Here is a 16456-nt window from a genome sequence, read left to right as displayed (position 1 = left end):
CCAAGATCTTGAGAGGATCACCCTTGTAGAGGATTTGATGCTGATTTTCTCTTTAGTCTTAGACATCCTTCAGTTTGTTAGAAGCATAATAAATGTCCTCCTTCAGTATTCCCAGAAGCGCAGGATAAAGACTACAGGCCTTTTCTTTGGAATATGTTAAGTAGGGTTTAAACGGGGATATACTGTAGTCAGATATAGAGCAGCTGTAGCAGTGCATGCTGGGATGTGATTAGAGATGGCCTCCTCTGCTGCTGTCAGGTCACTGTGAGCTCACATGGTTAAATTAAAGTGATGCATTGCCGTTCTGTCCCATTAACCAGCCAATAAATGTTTCTCATGCCCCGCAGAATATTGGAAAGAAGATGACGTGCCAGGAGTTCATCAATAACCTGGACGGGCTCAACGGAGGACAAGATTTCCCCCGAGAACTGCTGAAGGTAAGACCTAAATCTCCCAGCATTCCTGTCCTGTGTCTTATATATTTAACACAGAAGAGAGAACACAGATGATCATTTGATCTGAACGGATCATTCAACATCAAGCTGATGTTTGTACATCTGATACAAGTTCAGCACAAAAGCGCTCTTGCCCTGCATTCATAAGTAATACATGCTGTCACTGGAGACAGATGCTCGGCTCCCAAACTTTTGGCCTACATTAGTCTTCACTAATACCCCCCAAAAATCATTTACTCACCTTCATATCATCACACGTGACTTTATTACTTCAGTTGAGCACAAATTAATCATTTAAAAAGTCATGTTCATCTTATATAAATGGGTCAATGCGGCAAAAGCTCCAAAGTGCACAAACATTCAAATGACTTAAGTGTTTTAATCTCTTCTCAAGCCAAAATTATTCAGATATTCATCTTATTTAGCAGTCGATGCATCACATATCCATGACAACATACAGATCAGTCAAATCAATTGTGGCAGCATACTGATAATGTCAAGTCTCATTGGTTCTCACACGACTCCGGTTATATTCATGTTTTGGTCATGAGTAGATTTGTGTCAGTATTCAATAAGATGGGTTAGTGTGAAGTAAATGTGCTCGATATGAAATATAAATCTGTTTACATTTCTCTGAAATCACAGAAGCTTACTTTCCATCGATAAGTCAAGATTCAGTATGCTGTTGAACACACCCGTTCTGTTCCTGAGGGCGTTTTCAGATTGGCTCCTTTGCTGCGGTCCCAACTTGAGTGCGATTGTTCCCGGCGCCCCCCGCAGCGTTGGTTTGGTTTCAGACTCAACTTGATTCTGGCAATCTTTGCGTTCGTCTTACGTCATCAAAAATGTGCACTGCGCATGACAGAAAACAGAACACGGATCAATATAATGTGTTTTTATTCATTTGGTGCTATTATGTGCAGCAGAGTAAATGACATTTGGCTTTACTGTATGCGCGTTGCATGCAGACGGCTTTCTGCTGCTTGCAAACAGACTATTTTGAGGAAACAGTGGATGACCATTGACCTGCCGCTCTGATTCCACTCACAACGCTGAAATATGATGCAGCCTCTCACTCGAATCCAAGGTAAATCATCAACATGATCATCTCTTACATGTTTTATTAAAGGAAATACATCGTAATCGGCTTAAACGCATGCGCAGGTCACTTTACTTCCTCATCAAGTGCGCACCCGGGTCCGTGTTGCTTTCATATTCATGTGAACCGCGCCACAGTTCCAGAGCAACCGAACTCACACCACCTCCTTCAGGTAGTCTCGGGTTCGGTAGCCAGGTGCGCACCCGGGTTTGCTTGACAGCTCTCACATTAGCCATTTTTCATGCGAACCGCACCCCGTTCCGAACTAAACTTCAAGTGTGAAAGCCACCTAAATGTTCATTCAATTTAATAAATAGGTTTTGTGCCACTATGCATTAACAGCGTAATTTTTTTTCCACTTGTTCGATGATTTTGACTTCACAACATTCAGTGCTTGTTTCATGCCATTCGGTGATATCCGTGGTCCACCTGCTGCGCTGTCCCATGATATCTCTGAGACGTCACGTCCGGCTTTGGCACAGTCACCGCAGCCGGGCTTATAAAGCCACAGGTGGAAACCGGCCCGTATGGACACTATGAGTTAGATCTGTGAATAATGAAATCCCCCCCGGAGGGGATGGCTTTAATAAAAGCACTACACCTGACACTGACAGGACGTGGAGTGCATGCGTGAGATGGTGAGTTAGCACTTTATATGGCCACTCGCAGTAAAACCGAGTGCCCTTGCTGAGCGTCTGTCGTGACCGTCCTCTGCCAAACTCCATCAGCGGAGACTTCCACCTGCGCTTCACCACCAAAATGATTCGCTTTCACTCATTTCTACTTCACTCTTCACATACGGCCTCATTTCACCTTGACAATCATTTCACACACACACACATATCCATTCAGGATTTAGTCTGTTTAACTGACTTATTATGTCAGTTAAAGCTAAAGTGCAAGCTGAAGTGGATAAAGGAATAGAAATGATTTGATACACAGCAGATACAACTCAAAAGCAGAATTGACACCCAGAAATGACCAGGTGAGAAGACTGTAGTGAAGTTCACGTGCCGTGTGACCCTGTCATCATTTCTCATCCAGTATTAAACGCTCATATATCATATGCTCTGTGTGATCTGGTTACATACTGTAACTCGATGGCTCTACATCTCGCATCATTGACCTTCTTAGGTTTTCTTTTATTCATGTTGCTGTGTTTCACCATTATTGCATTGTGACATGCATGTGACAGGTCTATTGTGCAGAGGAAAACTCGTACATTTTCATGTTTCGTCATGTTGTTTATGTGGCATTGTTATTACGCTGAATGTTTTGCTCCAGTGCTGTCAACACCATTAGCTGGTAAGGGATGTTTGGGAAGTTAACGGGATAGTTCACACAGAAGTGAAAATTCTGTCACCATTTATTCACCCTCACGTCATGTCAAACCTGTGCGTGTCTTTTTTTTCTGCAGATCACAAATGAGAGTCACGTACAGATTTACAAACATACTGTATGAGAGTAAGAAATGGATTACCTTTTTTGGGACGAAGTGTCCTCTTAAAAGCTCCTGTCTGATATCAGACCTCAGAGTTACGCCAGGTTCAGACTACACAATATTTTTGTGCTATGATATCATTGTCACATGATGCGATTTTGATTTTGACTTCTAAATGCAAGTAAGGACTAGAAACATGTCATCAGACCACACGTTACTTCATTTGCTGCCATTAGGTGTGTGCCGGTAGCACATTTTTATGTGGTGGTAATTGATGAAGCTTTTATTATGGTAGATGGCAGTATAACGTGATGAAATGCATTACAAAAACAGGCCAAAAACATAAGCCAAAATCAGTGTTATAGTGTCAAAAAAAGGTTTAATAACTTTTTCAAATAACAACCAATAGTAAGAAATAAATAGAAAGTACAGCTTATTGATCATTTGTCAGGTGTTTATTTAAAGGTGTCATATGCCACGGCTAAACGGAATATTATGGTTTGTTTTAGATGTAATGTAATGTGTATACAGGATTTAAGGTTGAAAAACACTGTATTTTCCACACACCGTGCATGTTTGTATCTCCTCTTTGCTCCGCCTCTCTGAAACGCGCAGATTTTTTACAAAGCTCATGGCTCTGAAGAGCGAGGTGTGCTATGATTGGCCAGTTCACCAGTGCGTAGTGATTGGTGGAATACAAGCGTGTGAGGGAAATGTAACGCCTCTTAAAACACTCGGAACATCAGGTTCCAAAGCAATTGTACTGACAGGTGATCAAATGTCATCATACTTCCTTATGTCAATTCGAGCCCGAATCTGATCGGGAAAATGAAGATGATCAAGCCGATACATCAACTTTGCCAGCGCGACTTGAGCAGGATGTAAAGGATTGGTAAGGTTTTATTAAAAAAATATGATGTTAAATAGTTAAAAACTATAGCTAACTGTTTTACCTTTTATATACGAGGTTATAAAGTTTTGCCGTTAGTGATCAACCAGTGTTACGCCATGTCTCGTCACGACTCAACAAAGACAATAAACCCCATTATAAACACCACATTTGTTGCCTCTAGTTGGAACATAATTACTGATTAATAGGATTTATGTTGTCTTTTTTCACGTTGCGCGCGTGTCTGCATTTGCAGATCACACAAAGAAACAACATGCGCTACAAACACACGACAAACTCAACTCGTGTTAGTCCGTAAAAAAGTCTTTTTTCCCCAAGTGTGCTGACAAAGTCCCCATGTCAGCACACTTGGCCACCCCACTGGCCCCCTTAAATGTAGAATCGTTTCTGGAATTTTTTACCACAACCGAGCAATTTCGGGTGCAATGCACATTTTGTCCTGCGAGTGACAGTAATGATGCTTGTGTGCCAAAAGGAAGATTACTCAAGCAAGACGCAAACAATAGCTGCGTTTACATGTTAACATCGGATTGAATTGAATCAGATTGTGCAATCTAAATGTAGTTGTAGCGAGGAAGGCGGGACGAGAGTCGTGGGGCAGGAAGGCGGGGCCGGTGGCGTGAGTGATAATGAGTATCAGCTGTACGCGCACCGGTCCCGCATGCCTCACGGGGGAGCTCGGGAGCATAAGAGGACGAGCGACAGGACTGCCGACGAGAGAGGACCGGGCCCGGAAATGCTAAGTTTTGTTTATGTGTTTATGTTCGTGTGGCCGGCAGTCGTCCGTGAGGGGCTGCCGGCCTGTTTTGCTGCTGTTTATTTCTTTTTGATTAAATGTTTTTAATGTTCGCCGGTTCCCGCCTCCTTCCTTCCGTTTTATTGAGCTTTATTACAGTAGTGTTTACATGAAAGGTAAATTAAGTGATCTGATTGATGTGCGTGTTTACATGACAAATTTATAATCCGATATAATCTGCTGACATGCGCACACTGCACAAGTGTTCACCTAAATACCCACTAAAACAGTGTTTTAAAGCACATGTTGTATACATTTTATTTTACAAACGGCACGAAAAAAATTTGCAGTTTATAAAGGCAGAGTAATGTCTCGTGCCAATGAAGCATGAGCACGTCCGATGCGGTTTATCATGGTAAACCATGACAAAAGTACCAAGACCCACCAGAGCGCCTGCAGGCAAACAATAATTAGAATAAATGTTTAGCAACAGCAAATACCAAACTTTAGAAGTGATGATATGTGGATTCATATATCAGCATTAACGGTAAACAGAGACGGGCGCGGTGAACGCGGGTATCATTATAATATTCACACAAACGGCTACTCAAACAATGTTGTACGCGCAAATGTATTTATTTTATGTCACAGACATAAACCTTCAGCGAGATTACGTCTACATCATACAGAAATATTTTGTAAAAATATAATGAAAATGCATATCATTACACGTCATATTAAAATACTGACCTACATTTTCCGGTGTTGCGCATGTTAAATCTACATATAAAGCAGTCGTGACTCGTGCCTATACAAAGAATCAGCTGCTGCCAGAGAACGTGTAACACACTAAAGAAATTTGATTTGTTAATGAAATGAGATCAAATGCAACTTACATTTATTGGGATGAATGTTTGATAAAATGCACTTTTGCCTTATAATTAAAATAAATGGTCTGTCATTCCCAAGGAATTAGCAGAGTTCAAGTAACGTTAATCAATACAGTTTATTCTATACTGTCCTGTATATTACTTGTGTTGTATTTGAGAGTCCTCTTTTCATTTACACATTTTCATAAAAATCCTAAGGACATAATGCCCTTTTTTAATAAGAAAACTAAAGATAATAGTCAGTCAAGGCTGGAGAAAGAAGATGCTTCTGAAAAAGAGTCAGAAATGCACAAAAGCTTAGAGAATGAAGAAAGTCCAGAAGACCAGAGGACCCATCAGCAAGGTGATTTAGTTGTGCAGAGAGACAACTTTTGTAACCCTGAAATTCCATGTGACAAACATGAGTTTTTAAATGAGTATTTAGTTAACATGGCATTCACATGAAAGTGTGCCGAAACCACATATATCACATGGGAAAAATTGAAATTCATGTTTTTTTCTTTGTGTAAAGGAAATATCTGATAATGTGACTCATGTTTAGATGACTGCTTAAGTTGATTTTTGGATATCTTGTTTGTGGGTAGTTTTTCATTCATGTATGTACATTTAAGATGCAGAAAAGTGCCTAAATGTTATTATTGTTGTCATTGTTATTTTGACTATATACAATGTGTTGTGAAATAAATGACCATGGAACATTAATTTGAGCTTAACTTGTTTTATTAGCTTATTAGTTTACTTCTAGAGAAAACAGTAATACATGACAGTGAAAACACACATGTTAGTGTGCCCCCTAAAAGCATAAGTTCCCCCTGCCTGGCCCCCAGTTACAGTAGTCTAGAACCGCCACTGATATGACCCCTTTAAATATGATAAAACATATTTTACTCCATACTAGATTTTAGTAAGTGAACACATGTAATGGTAATGATTACGCTTAAGATGCCCTTGCTGCACAATAGTGTAGTTAACATACTGTACATACATAGTCAAATACATGGCTTGATATTTAAATGGTCATTTTTACTGACACATCAGTTCATTATAAATATTTACCTGTCAGTGTCAGTACAACAATAATTCAATAAACAATGTTTTTTTTCCGGATAGCAAGCAGTAGGATAGCTTATATAGCTTAATAGACATTTAAAAGCAGCACTCTGTGGTAAGATACGATTGTGTTGCGTTTCATCTTCAACTTCAATTACCACTACGATTAGCGGATTACTGTATTTTAGTCGTTAAATTACGAGACGCAAACTTTAGCGTAGCTAGCGGACCAAGCTAACTGGTCAACTGTCAGGAATGCAAATGGCAATATAATCCATGCGATTTTGGCCGTTTAGTTTGGCTATTTGTTTCTATGTGGTATTCAGAAACACGTAAATATGAGAAGTGGCGTGACATAACTCATATTTCACCTTAGGCAGCGCTCCCCCATTCTTCTCCACGTGAGGCGGTTTACGTCAGAGCACGTGCGTATGACGCTTACACAGCATAAACGGAGTGTTATTTTACCCAGTCAAAGGAAAAGATAAGGCAGATTTTTCGACGTGCCCGTAATAACACTACCGGACAGCTGAAACACAATTAAACATCGGTTGTCATCCACTATGATGTAGATCAAATGTTTTCCATTAGAGACCACCGCACCAGCCTATGTTAAACCTATTGTGCCAAAAGCAGGCAGATATTGTTTAGCATTACCGTTTGTTGTGTTCTTTGAGGCAGGAGACCTTCATAGGATCAGTCTGATGTTTACATTTGGTGCTTTCAGTCTGGACGCTTTAATGATTGTGTGCGTTAATATGAACAGTAAACACCTGACCAGCTGATGGCATATCACAGTTGACCGTTAGAATGTGACATGAGATGTTCAACCTCTCTGTTGAACTGTTGAATCTGTTGAAGGTTTTGGCCTTGACAACAGAACAGTGAGGGACTGAAGATGTCATTGCCGTCAGACGCCAGTAATGACACATCTTTTCCCATCACACCTATTTATACACACACAATGCTTTTTAAATCTGCCAAGATCTTGACTGTAGACTCTGTGAGCTGTGATGAACGTTCAGCTCATGTTATGTTTCTGTGAGGTTATAATACAGCATCTGTAACTGATTGACAGATTCTCAAACATGTGTTGAGATTGGTGCGGCAGCTCTCTTCAGGTTTAGAAATGCTCTGAACATACTCTGAGGATTAATAACAGTGTTGGCAAATGACGGTGGCTATCTTTAGAAAAGTGCTGCTGTACACATGCAGAGAGGAATTATTGCAGCTTATATCTTCTCCTGTATTCAAGTGTTCAGGGGAGTTTAGGTTTTAGGCTTTTGTAATTGTTGACTCCAAACAAGTCACCTGTTAAAGTGATAGTTACCCATAACAGTCAACATTTATTTACCCGTGTGGCCTTTCAAACTGTCTGACTTTCTTTCTTCTGCAGAACATAACAGAATATATTTTGAAGCATGTTGGTATTCAAACAACACTGAACCCCACTTCTATTGTATAGACACAAAACCAATGCAAGTAAATGGCTACCGTCGGATGACAGAATTGAGATTTTTGGGTGAACTATTGCATTCAGTACACGTGATTCAGTACGGTTTGCTAGTGTTAAAGCCCTCACCTCTACACATACATGTGGTGTGATGTTTGTGTTTTACTGCAGTGCGGTCCTCTCTGAGATGTTATATGATTCTCACGTCTGCTGGAGTCACTATAAAATACACACAGTCACAGAGCATCCAGACACTTTGCTTTTAATCACAGCCTCTTGTGCACAAGGTCATGATGTCAATTCAGTTTTATTTGGCAGCCATCTTTAAGTGTAGCAGCAGCACTGAGACAGCGTTTCATCCTACTAGGGATGTTAATGATTAATCGACGATCGATTAATCGCGATAACAGTTTACTCGAAATAACTTGATGATGATCGAGTTAATCAAAGTCATGCACGTGCGTGCGGCTTATGCGCATAACACACACAGCAGACTCATGCAAAAACACAATGGCTGTCCACTTATTACATTACTTGGCTACCCGCACACCTTAGTTTTGCATTTTTCTTTTATAGAAATAAAAAGAAAGTTCATTTGAACAATGGACGCAAGAGTTTGCGAGGCGCACATCTGTCAGCGCGAGCTGCAGTCGTGAGGCGCGATGATTGACAGGTCGAGGCGGAGGAGAGCTTTTATTAATAAAAGTCTATGTAGCGTTGTCCTTGTTTTATTGTTGCATTTTCATTTAAAATAATAATAAAGCACAAACTGTGTTGAAGTAAGGGGAAAATCTGAAGATCTTTGAATTTATTGACATTACAAAACAGGTACAATGTTATCAGTCTTATTCGTTTTGTTAATAAACATTCTGTTTCATATAAGCAAGTTTGTCAGTGGACTATTTTTTGTTGTTAAATTAAAAGTAAATAATGAAGGAATAACTATTGGTGTCAAAAGAAAATGTACCATCCGCCTTTGTTAGTAAAAGTTGACCATAAGTGCGTTTGTAATGATACTAGGCTATTTTGTGATTGTTGAGTTTTTCATTAAGAATAATAATGAAGAAACATTTCAAGCATTTGGTTTAGTCAAAGAAAAAAGATCTAAAGCTGCGGATCAAAATAAGCGCTATAGATGCAAATGCAAATATATGTTCTTTTATAATGTGTGCTATCGGTAACGTATGTTGTCACAAGTTGATGAAATCCTCACCAGCATTCCTGAAGTGTACGGTACCATCAGGGTTTTTAGGTTTGCATTGATCGCATGTGGACAGCCGATCAGTTATTTTATTCCAAATGGTTTAGCACATCATGTAACTGTTATTTTAGCTTCTGCTCATGTAATACAAATAATGATGTTATTTATGTGAGACCAGTGGCGTAACTTTGGTTTCAAAAGTGGTGGGGACAAAGTCAAATCAATGGAAAACAATACTTTAATAAGGAAAATATTTATATAATAACTAAAATAATGACACTTCTTTATGCTTGACAATGGATGCGCAAGCGGCGCGTTCACCGCGTGTTTGTTCCACAAGCTTAGTTTTATTCAAATAAGTGCTCGGGACACAATTGACTTGGCAAAATGTGGTGGCGACATGTCCCGCCTGCAAATTATGATGCCTCAGTGTGAGACACAAGTCTCAAGTTCAGGACCGCTAAAGGTTGTAACACGTTATGGACATTTGTGAGTTCTCTGTAATACTGTGGATAGTGTCCATGCGCTGTGTCCTATGCACATTTAGAAAGAAAATAACAGGCTTATAATAACAAATCAAGCTATTCTCTCACGCAGACGCGCGCAATGATACGAGTCTGCTTATATGCGATTACCAGAGTGCACATCTGAGGTGGCGACACGTTGTATATTGGTCCACATGTTCATTATCAAATACATCTGTTTATTATATTAGCAATCACACAGATTCATTTGAACAATGCTACTAGGCTTTTTTTAAACTTAGAAACCTTTTTATTCAGGTGAGGAAGATGGAGTTTTGCGTGGCTTTTGTGTGCTGTCATGCCTATATACTGCAGAGGCATATTTCAGTATTAATGTTAACCAGTAATCGATTAATTGATCCTTAATGTGAATGAAAATCGATTATGAGAATTTGTCTAAATTGACATCCCTACATCCTACACATGCATTTTGTGTTTTATTTTGATGCGATGCACGAGCATGTGTGAGGTGTCCTCTTTCTTTTCATTGAGCATTGTCTTTTACATTGAGGTGTTGTTGGTGAAATGAATTTAGAATTTTGTCCTTTTTCCAGATTCTTTCAGTGTGTGAAATCAAGGACACGGACAAAGTTTCAGGCCCATTAACCTGTAGGTTACATTGAGCTGGACTGTTTTAAGGAGGGTATAAAACAGGATGACTTTCATGGTGAGCGGGCAGATGAGCAGACACTATAAAGATTTCCTTCGTTTAGAGTAAAGCAGGAAAAATGCTTTCATTCACTTCATCACAAACTGCATGGGAAAAATGAGCCACGATCACTGTGTGTCAGAACCAGAAGCCATTGGTCTGTTCTTACTTAAAAATACTTGAATATAGCACAGTTCAGAGCCAATCACAACATTTGATGTATTTTAATATACAGCCACACTGATTTCACTGCAGTTTAATAAACCAGTATTGTTAATAAACCTGATACTAATTATTGATATTTTGCTAATACTACACGTGATCACGCAGTTTAACACACTTAAACATAGCAGGTGGTGGTTTTACACCAATTTTGCCAAACAAGCAAAAAATCTGCCAATGGGGTAAGAAAAATAATCTTGAATTGAGTGACTAAGAAAAAGGTGAACCTTAATTCAAGATTACTTTTCTTACCCCATTGGCAGATTTTTTGCTTGTTTTAAGCACAAATTCACTGAAGTTTCATGTTTTTTGACTAAAAACAAGACTTATTTTCATTTTGCTCATCAAAAAAATGCATCTGGATTCAAGAATTTGTAGATATTTTTACTGGAAAACAAGAAAAAGTAAGAAAGGCATTTTTTTGCAGTGTTCCGGTTTCCGTTTTTATTTATTATCGTTCTTTTTTTATCATACATATATAATTAAATCTTAAAGATATTTGTTAAATTGGTTAAAAAGCTTCTGTTCTGATGTTTGTGTAATGAAACATTACATTGTTGCAATGCAACTTTACAGAAAACACATATAAAACAAAGCTAAGAGACAGAAACAGTATAAGATAAATCAGAATAAAAGTGTCGAGTGTCAAATTTACACAGATGTGTGTCAGACTTTCAGCTCATTGTCTGTCTGTGAATGCGCCTGTGATGTGTGCACATGAATGACCTGATCCAAAGTCACATCAGAGTCACAGGTGCTAGGGTATGGAGGAAAGTGTTTCACACATCTCTGATGAAGCACAGACTGGGGCAGGTGGATGGAATGTGTGGCTTCAGCTCGTCCCATAGAGGCTCAGTCGGGAGAGATCTGGGGAATTTGAAGCACAAGTCAACATTTTGAACTCTGTCAAGTTTCCGTCATTTAGTGCAAGTGTGACATAACTGCTGTGGGCTGTGAAGCAGTGCATGCTGGGAGCTGTGCCTCTCCGGTAGGGAACAGATGGACGTGATGATGCATGAGTCCATTGGCTCAGTGTCACAGTAAGGCATATTGTGTAGCGTGTGACATTCTGTCTAAAGCAACCTGATAACACCTGCCGACAATCATTTTCATGAAACCTTTTTCAAGTCTTTCTATTATGAAATACTGTACTGTATATATGCAAGCGTTTCATACATGATTGTTTAAACAGTAATAATGTTTTTAATAGGGCATTTAACTCCTGGTGCAGTTAGAGAATTGAGATGTCCTTAAAGATGGCCGAGCTCCATGGGTTTCCGGGTCATAGGATGGAGGACGGAGGAGCGAGGAAACGAGGAGGCATATTGAAATGCACCCACAGTGTTTGGGGGAGAAGAGTGAAGTTTTCACGGGCAGTCCTAGCAAAACGTAGGCGGGGACTATATGTAGTGGCGTAAATCCGCGGCGGTTCGCGAATCGGACTAGGGCACGACTCGTTTGTGTGATTCAGAGTCGACTCCCTTTTTTCCAAGACAAGAACTTTATTCATTAACCTTCGGCTTTACAACTTAACAACATTGCACACTGCATGAAATGTAATTGACATGATCTTGTAATATGAACTCTTTAAAACCGCGTTAAATAATGAAACGTCTCTATGTGTGTTGCTCGGAGACGAACAGTTTTGCTTTCTCTTTATAATTTTGTTGGCTGAGCAAAAACAATAGAAAATAGTCTAAAATAACACAATGTTAACTTCTTATTTCTCGAGCTGTTGTATTTGGGACTAGGGTTGTCACGGTACCATAAACATGTCTTACGATACTATACCAGCTGAAGTATCTCGATACCAAGTAGCATCACGATGCTGTGCCATATACTGTACTTCAAATCTATACAAAAACACAGATTTAGATTAAACATTTTGTATTTACTATAGTAAACTGTATTATACTTTGCACTAGAATATGTTGTTGTATTAACTGTAGTAATTGGATAAATTGTAGCAAATACATTTACATTTAGTAAATACTATAAATACTGTAGTATACTTAAATATTTACTATGATAAGACTCAAAAACACTAGTATCTATGAGTTTTTGTAGTTTACTGTAGTAAATACTAGATCATTTTTCACGTAGGAACTAATTCAAATGTTGGACAAATTTAATTGATACAGCAGTCTTTATAAAGGGAAATATTAGGCTTACTTTAAATGCAGAAATTAAACGGCCAGTAGGTGGCGTCAATTTTCTACTGAGTTAGTGAATCATTTAACAAACTCGTTCAAATCGCCAATTTGAATCATTAACTCGTCCGAGACATTCAAAACACACATTCATTTTGGAGATAAACACCGCAAAAAGGCAGATGTATGTGTTCAAATAATATTAATGCGCATATGCAACATTAACTACGGTACTACGATACTACCTTTTCAAAAATAGAGAGGCATCTCGGGTATTTTGAAGCTTTAGCATCGCGATGCTACCGTAGCACCGGTACACTGTGCAACCCTATTTGGGACATCAACAGCACTCGTGATATTAACTATAAGAGCCTGAAAGGAGGTGTTTTTGGCCTCATCTATTTAATTTTAGAGACATTCTGACTGCATTCTATCGGCTTCATCATGACTGCATCATATTCCTCTTCAATCGACTGTTTGAAATAAAGGCCAGCCAATCAGAATGCAGCTTGTGATTTTGAGAAAGCATCCGTCTTGAATCTGTAGTTTGTCTCATGGCAGGCTCAGTATTGAAGTATTGAAGAAGAAGAATGCTGATGGTTTGCTGCAATTTTGAACACTTTGAATGATTGATTCCGGCTGAAATCTGATGGATTTCTCACCACACATCTGTGAATTACTACCTAGAGCCAGATACGTTTGGATCTCTTATTATTCCTGAGCTGATATTATCATAAAGCACCTCAGGACTGTGAGAGTTTTCTATGAATTTCACAAATGAGCTGTATCACACAGCCAAAGGGCAGTTTGCTTCTCCATCATCTACAACAGAGGGTCAGCTCTGTCTGAAACCCACCCGACTCCAGACTCAAGTCAACAGCAGCTGTGTGAAATATAAATGAATTCATTTCAACATTAGCTCAGCAGCAGCAGCGTCTCTCTCTCTCTCTCTCTCTCTCTCTCTCTGTGTAACTCCACCAGTCATTGACGTGTTGCTTCCAGGGAAACTATCGCTCTATATCCAAACACTCCAGCGAGCAATGCGGGAGAGGGCAGCTCCACTCGACTCGTGAAGCCGTTCAGCCGTTCTCTTGTCTTTCTCCTGGCTCGACGCCTCCTCTCCTCTAGCTCCTCCAGCCAAGCCAACGCATCGCTGGATCGTTCTCCGTCTCCTCTGCGTCGTGCGTGTGACAGGGCTTTCATTGGAGAAGATGATCGGTGTAAACAGCGTTCAGGGGACCAGTAAGGTCCGCATGCGGGCCGGCGGCTCGGTCAAGTACGGCAGGGAGGAGTCGATGAGGCGTCAGCCCCAGCCCGGATACCGATCCAAGTCCCTGAAAGTGTCCAATTCGGCCGAATTCAACAGCGGACCGCCCAAGAAGGACAAGGTAAGTGTGCCTGCCGTTCTGTGTGCCCGGCGTCGTGGTGCTGTTTTAACTCCGTCATTACTGAATCTACTGGACTGATGATAACGTTGTGCTTGTCTGTGACAATAAAACTTGTCATGAAGCGCAGCTCCGGTGTTGTGTGTACTTCTTTATAATGCTACGCAATACTTGAGTGCAACAGAATGCTGCATTTGAATGAGAGACGGTGTGTGTCCACAGACGGTGGTTTGCTTTTAAACCGACAGATGCTTTGATGTGGCGTTTGTGCCGCTTGATGTTATCGTGACGGCATTAGCGTGTCACCTTGACCCGTGTTAGCGGCGTCTCAAAGCTTTACTATGATTGATTTATGATTGACTGTTTCACTGGCTGCCTCAGAGGTTCACAGCCGTGTGTTTGTCAGTGCAACACGTCCTGCGGGCGGGATCCCGCTGTCTCTGACACACGTCTCATATGTGATGAACACATGAACCTTTTCTCCTGCTAAACTGATTTAATGCTTTTAATGCAATATTACTGAATGGACGCTTACAGCAAACAGGGCTGGGTGTGTTTTTGCATCGGCGAAAGTTTATGGGTGTATGTTAACATGTTGTGTATGATGATGTATGATTTTTTTTTTAATTGAAGTACATTTAAATATTTTTACATGGCATCACAGCAGCACTTAAGCGTTCAACCGTTGTGTTTAACAAGAGTGTTTAACCAGACTCAATGTTTGCTTCACAAGTGCTGACCAGACACACACACCAAAAAGCGTGCTCTTGGTTGTCAGCCAAGTCTTCAAGCACTGCTCCCGCCCTACCCGCTTTTGTTTTTATTGCCCAGACAAACAGCTGCTCTCATCCCAACTTTACACCATTGATTGACTGACATGTTTTTCCTTTTTACACTTTTCAAAAAGTTAAAGAGTCAACCCCTAACTTTTGTCTCTACATCGCCACCTCTGTTCAAAACAAAACATTGCAGCGTACTTTAAAGTCAAATGATGGCAATTTTTTAAAATTAAAAAATGATTATTATAACATTGATCTTTTTATGTATTTGCTTAATAAAAATAATTTTAAAAAATGTAACCAAAAAATTACAGATTGCAGCTTTAACTTGCCAATGGTTTTCTTATAGTTGACTCAGTATATTAAAATGAGATGGGAAGAATAATTTAATCATCCCAACCATTTTTGCTGAAATTATGTGTATCCTTACTGTAAAACTAGAACGGGGTATCGTTCAAAAACTGTCGTAATCGATACCGATACCTTGACTTCGATGCCTATTTTATCAAATGTAATGAAAGATTAAAAACCGAGAAACTGCAGCCAACCTTAAGGATAAACACACTTGAACAAGATGAATTATCTAGTTTGATCAGTTAACCTTAAATCATTTTTTGCATTGATTCATCTATTGTAGCCATACATGCAAACAGTATGTAAAATATTGTATACGGGTTTGATCTTGCAGCTTTCGAGTTCTCTTTATTCATTTCACTGTCAAATGTTTCATCAGGTTTGTCGTGTTGCCGGTCTTGGCCGCAATAATCTTGTTACAAATATTGCATCGTGCAATATCATGCACTGTTGCCATTGAGCCTGGTGAAATGTAGTCACACTTTTGATCTTTTCCACATCTTTTCCATCTAGACGCTTTCACACTACAGCCTCACGTCAGGTTTTTACTTGATGCCGCACCACAGCACGCTTATTGGCTCACTGACGTTAACTCCATTCATCCCTTAGGTATCGAAATTTGGTACCGAACGATGAAACATTTTTTTATCACGGATGAAAATATCGGAGGCAGTGTGTAAACGTGATTGACACAACGTGAGGTCGTATTTATTTTTTAACGTGCGCAAATTTCGGACTCGATGTGCAATGGCCTTTACACTGAGCTTATATCATATGAAATGCATATCACGTGACACATGAGAGTATTGTTTGATGTGTTTTTTCACAGCGCAGTAACATTGATCATCTGCTTGTGTGCATGTGTTTTTAATGTGTGAATGTATGTTTAAAGTGACCTTTACACAAACGATTTCTTACGGACATGTCTGGACAGAAATGATTCACAGAATTATGTGACATTTTCACAATGACTGTGAGCGATTACTCTGAATGAGAAAGATCCATTAGTGTCTGAGAGAGAAGACGTGCTTTATAATAAAACTGCAGCATGCAAGAATATCTCACGAGCAGGAGTGCCGTTACATACAGAACAGAAGAAGAAACACAACAGCCGGATTCTGAATGGGATGTATATCCTATAGTTGATCATATTGAGGA

General features: G+C 39.6%; 1 protein-coding gene across 1 annotated transcript in view; it reads left to right on the top strand.

Annotated features, from left to right (window-relative positions):
* Nucleotides 1–16456, top strand: part of psd3l (pleckstrin and Sec7 domain containing 3, like) — a 78598-nt gene that overhangs the window by 47745 nt on the left and 14397 nt on the right. The window contains exon 9 of the mRNA XM_057321242.1: nucleotides 348–437. Within this exon, the coding sequence (XP_057177225.1) occupies nucleotides 348–437 (90 nt within the window). The remainder of the gene's footprint in view (nucleotides 1–347; nucleotides 438–16456) is intronic.

The sequence above is a fragment of the Triplophysa rosa genome, linkage group LG22 (assembly GCF_024868665.1).
Source record: "Triplophysa rosa linkage group LG22, Trosa_1v2, whole genome shotgun sequence".
Classification (NCBI taxonomy): Eukaryota; Metazoa; Chordata; class Actinopteri; order Cypriniformes; family Nemacheilidae; genus Triplophysa; species Triplophysa rosa.
This window is presented reverse-complemented; position numbering and strand designations above follow the sequence as displayed.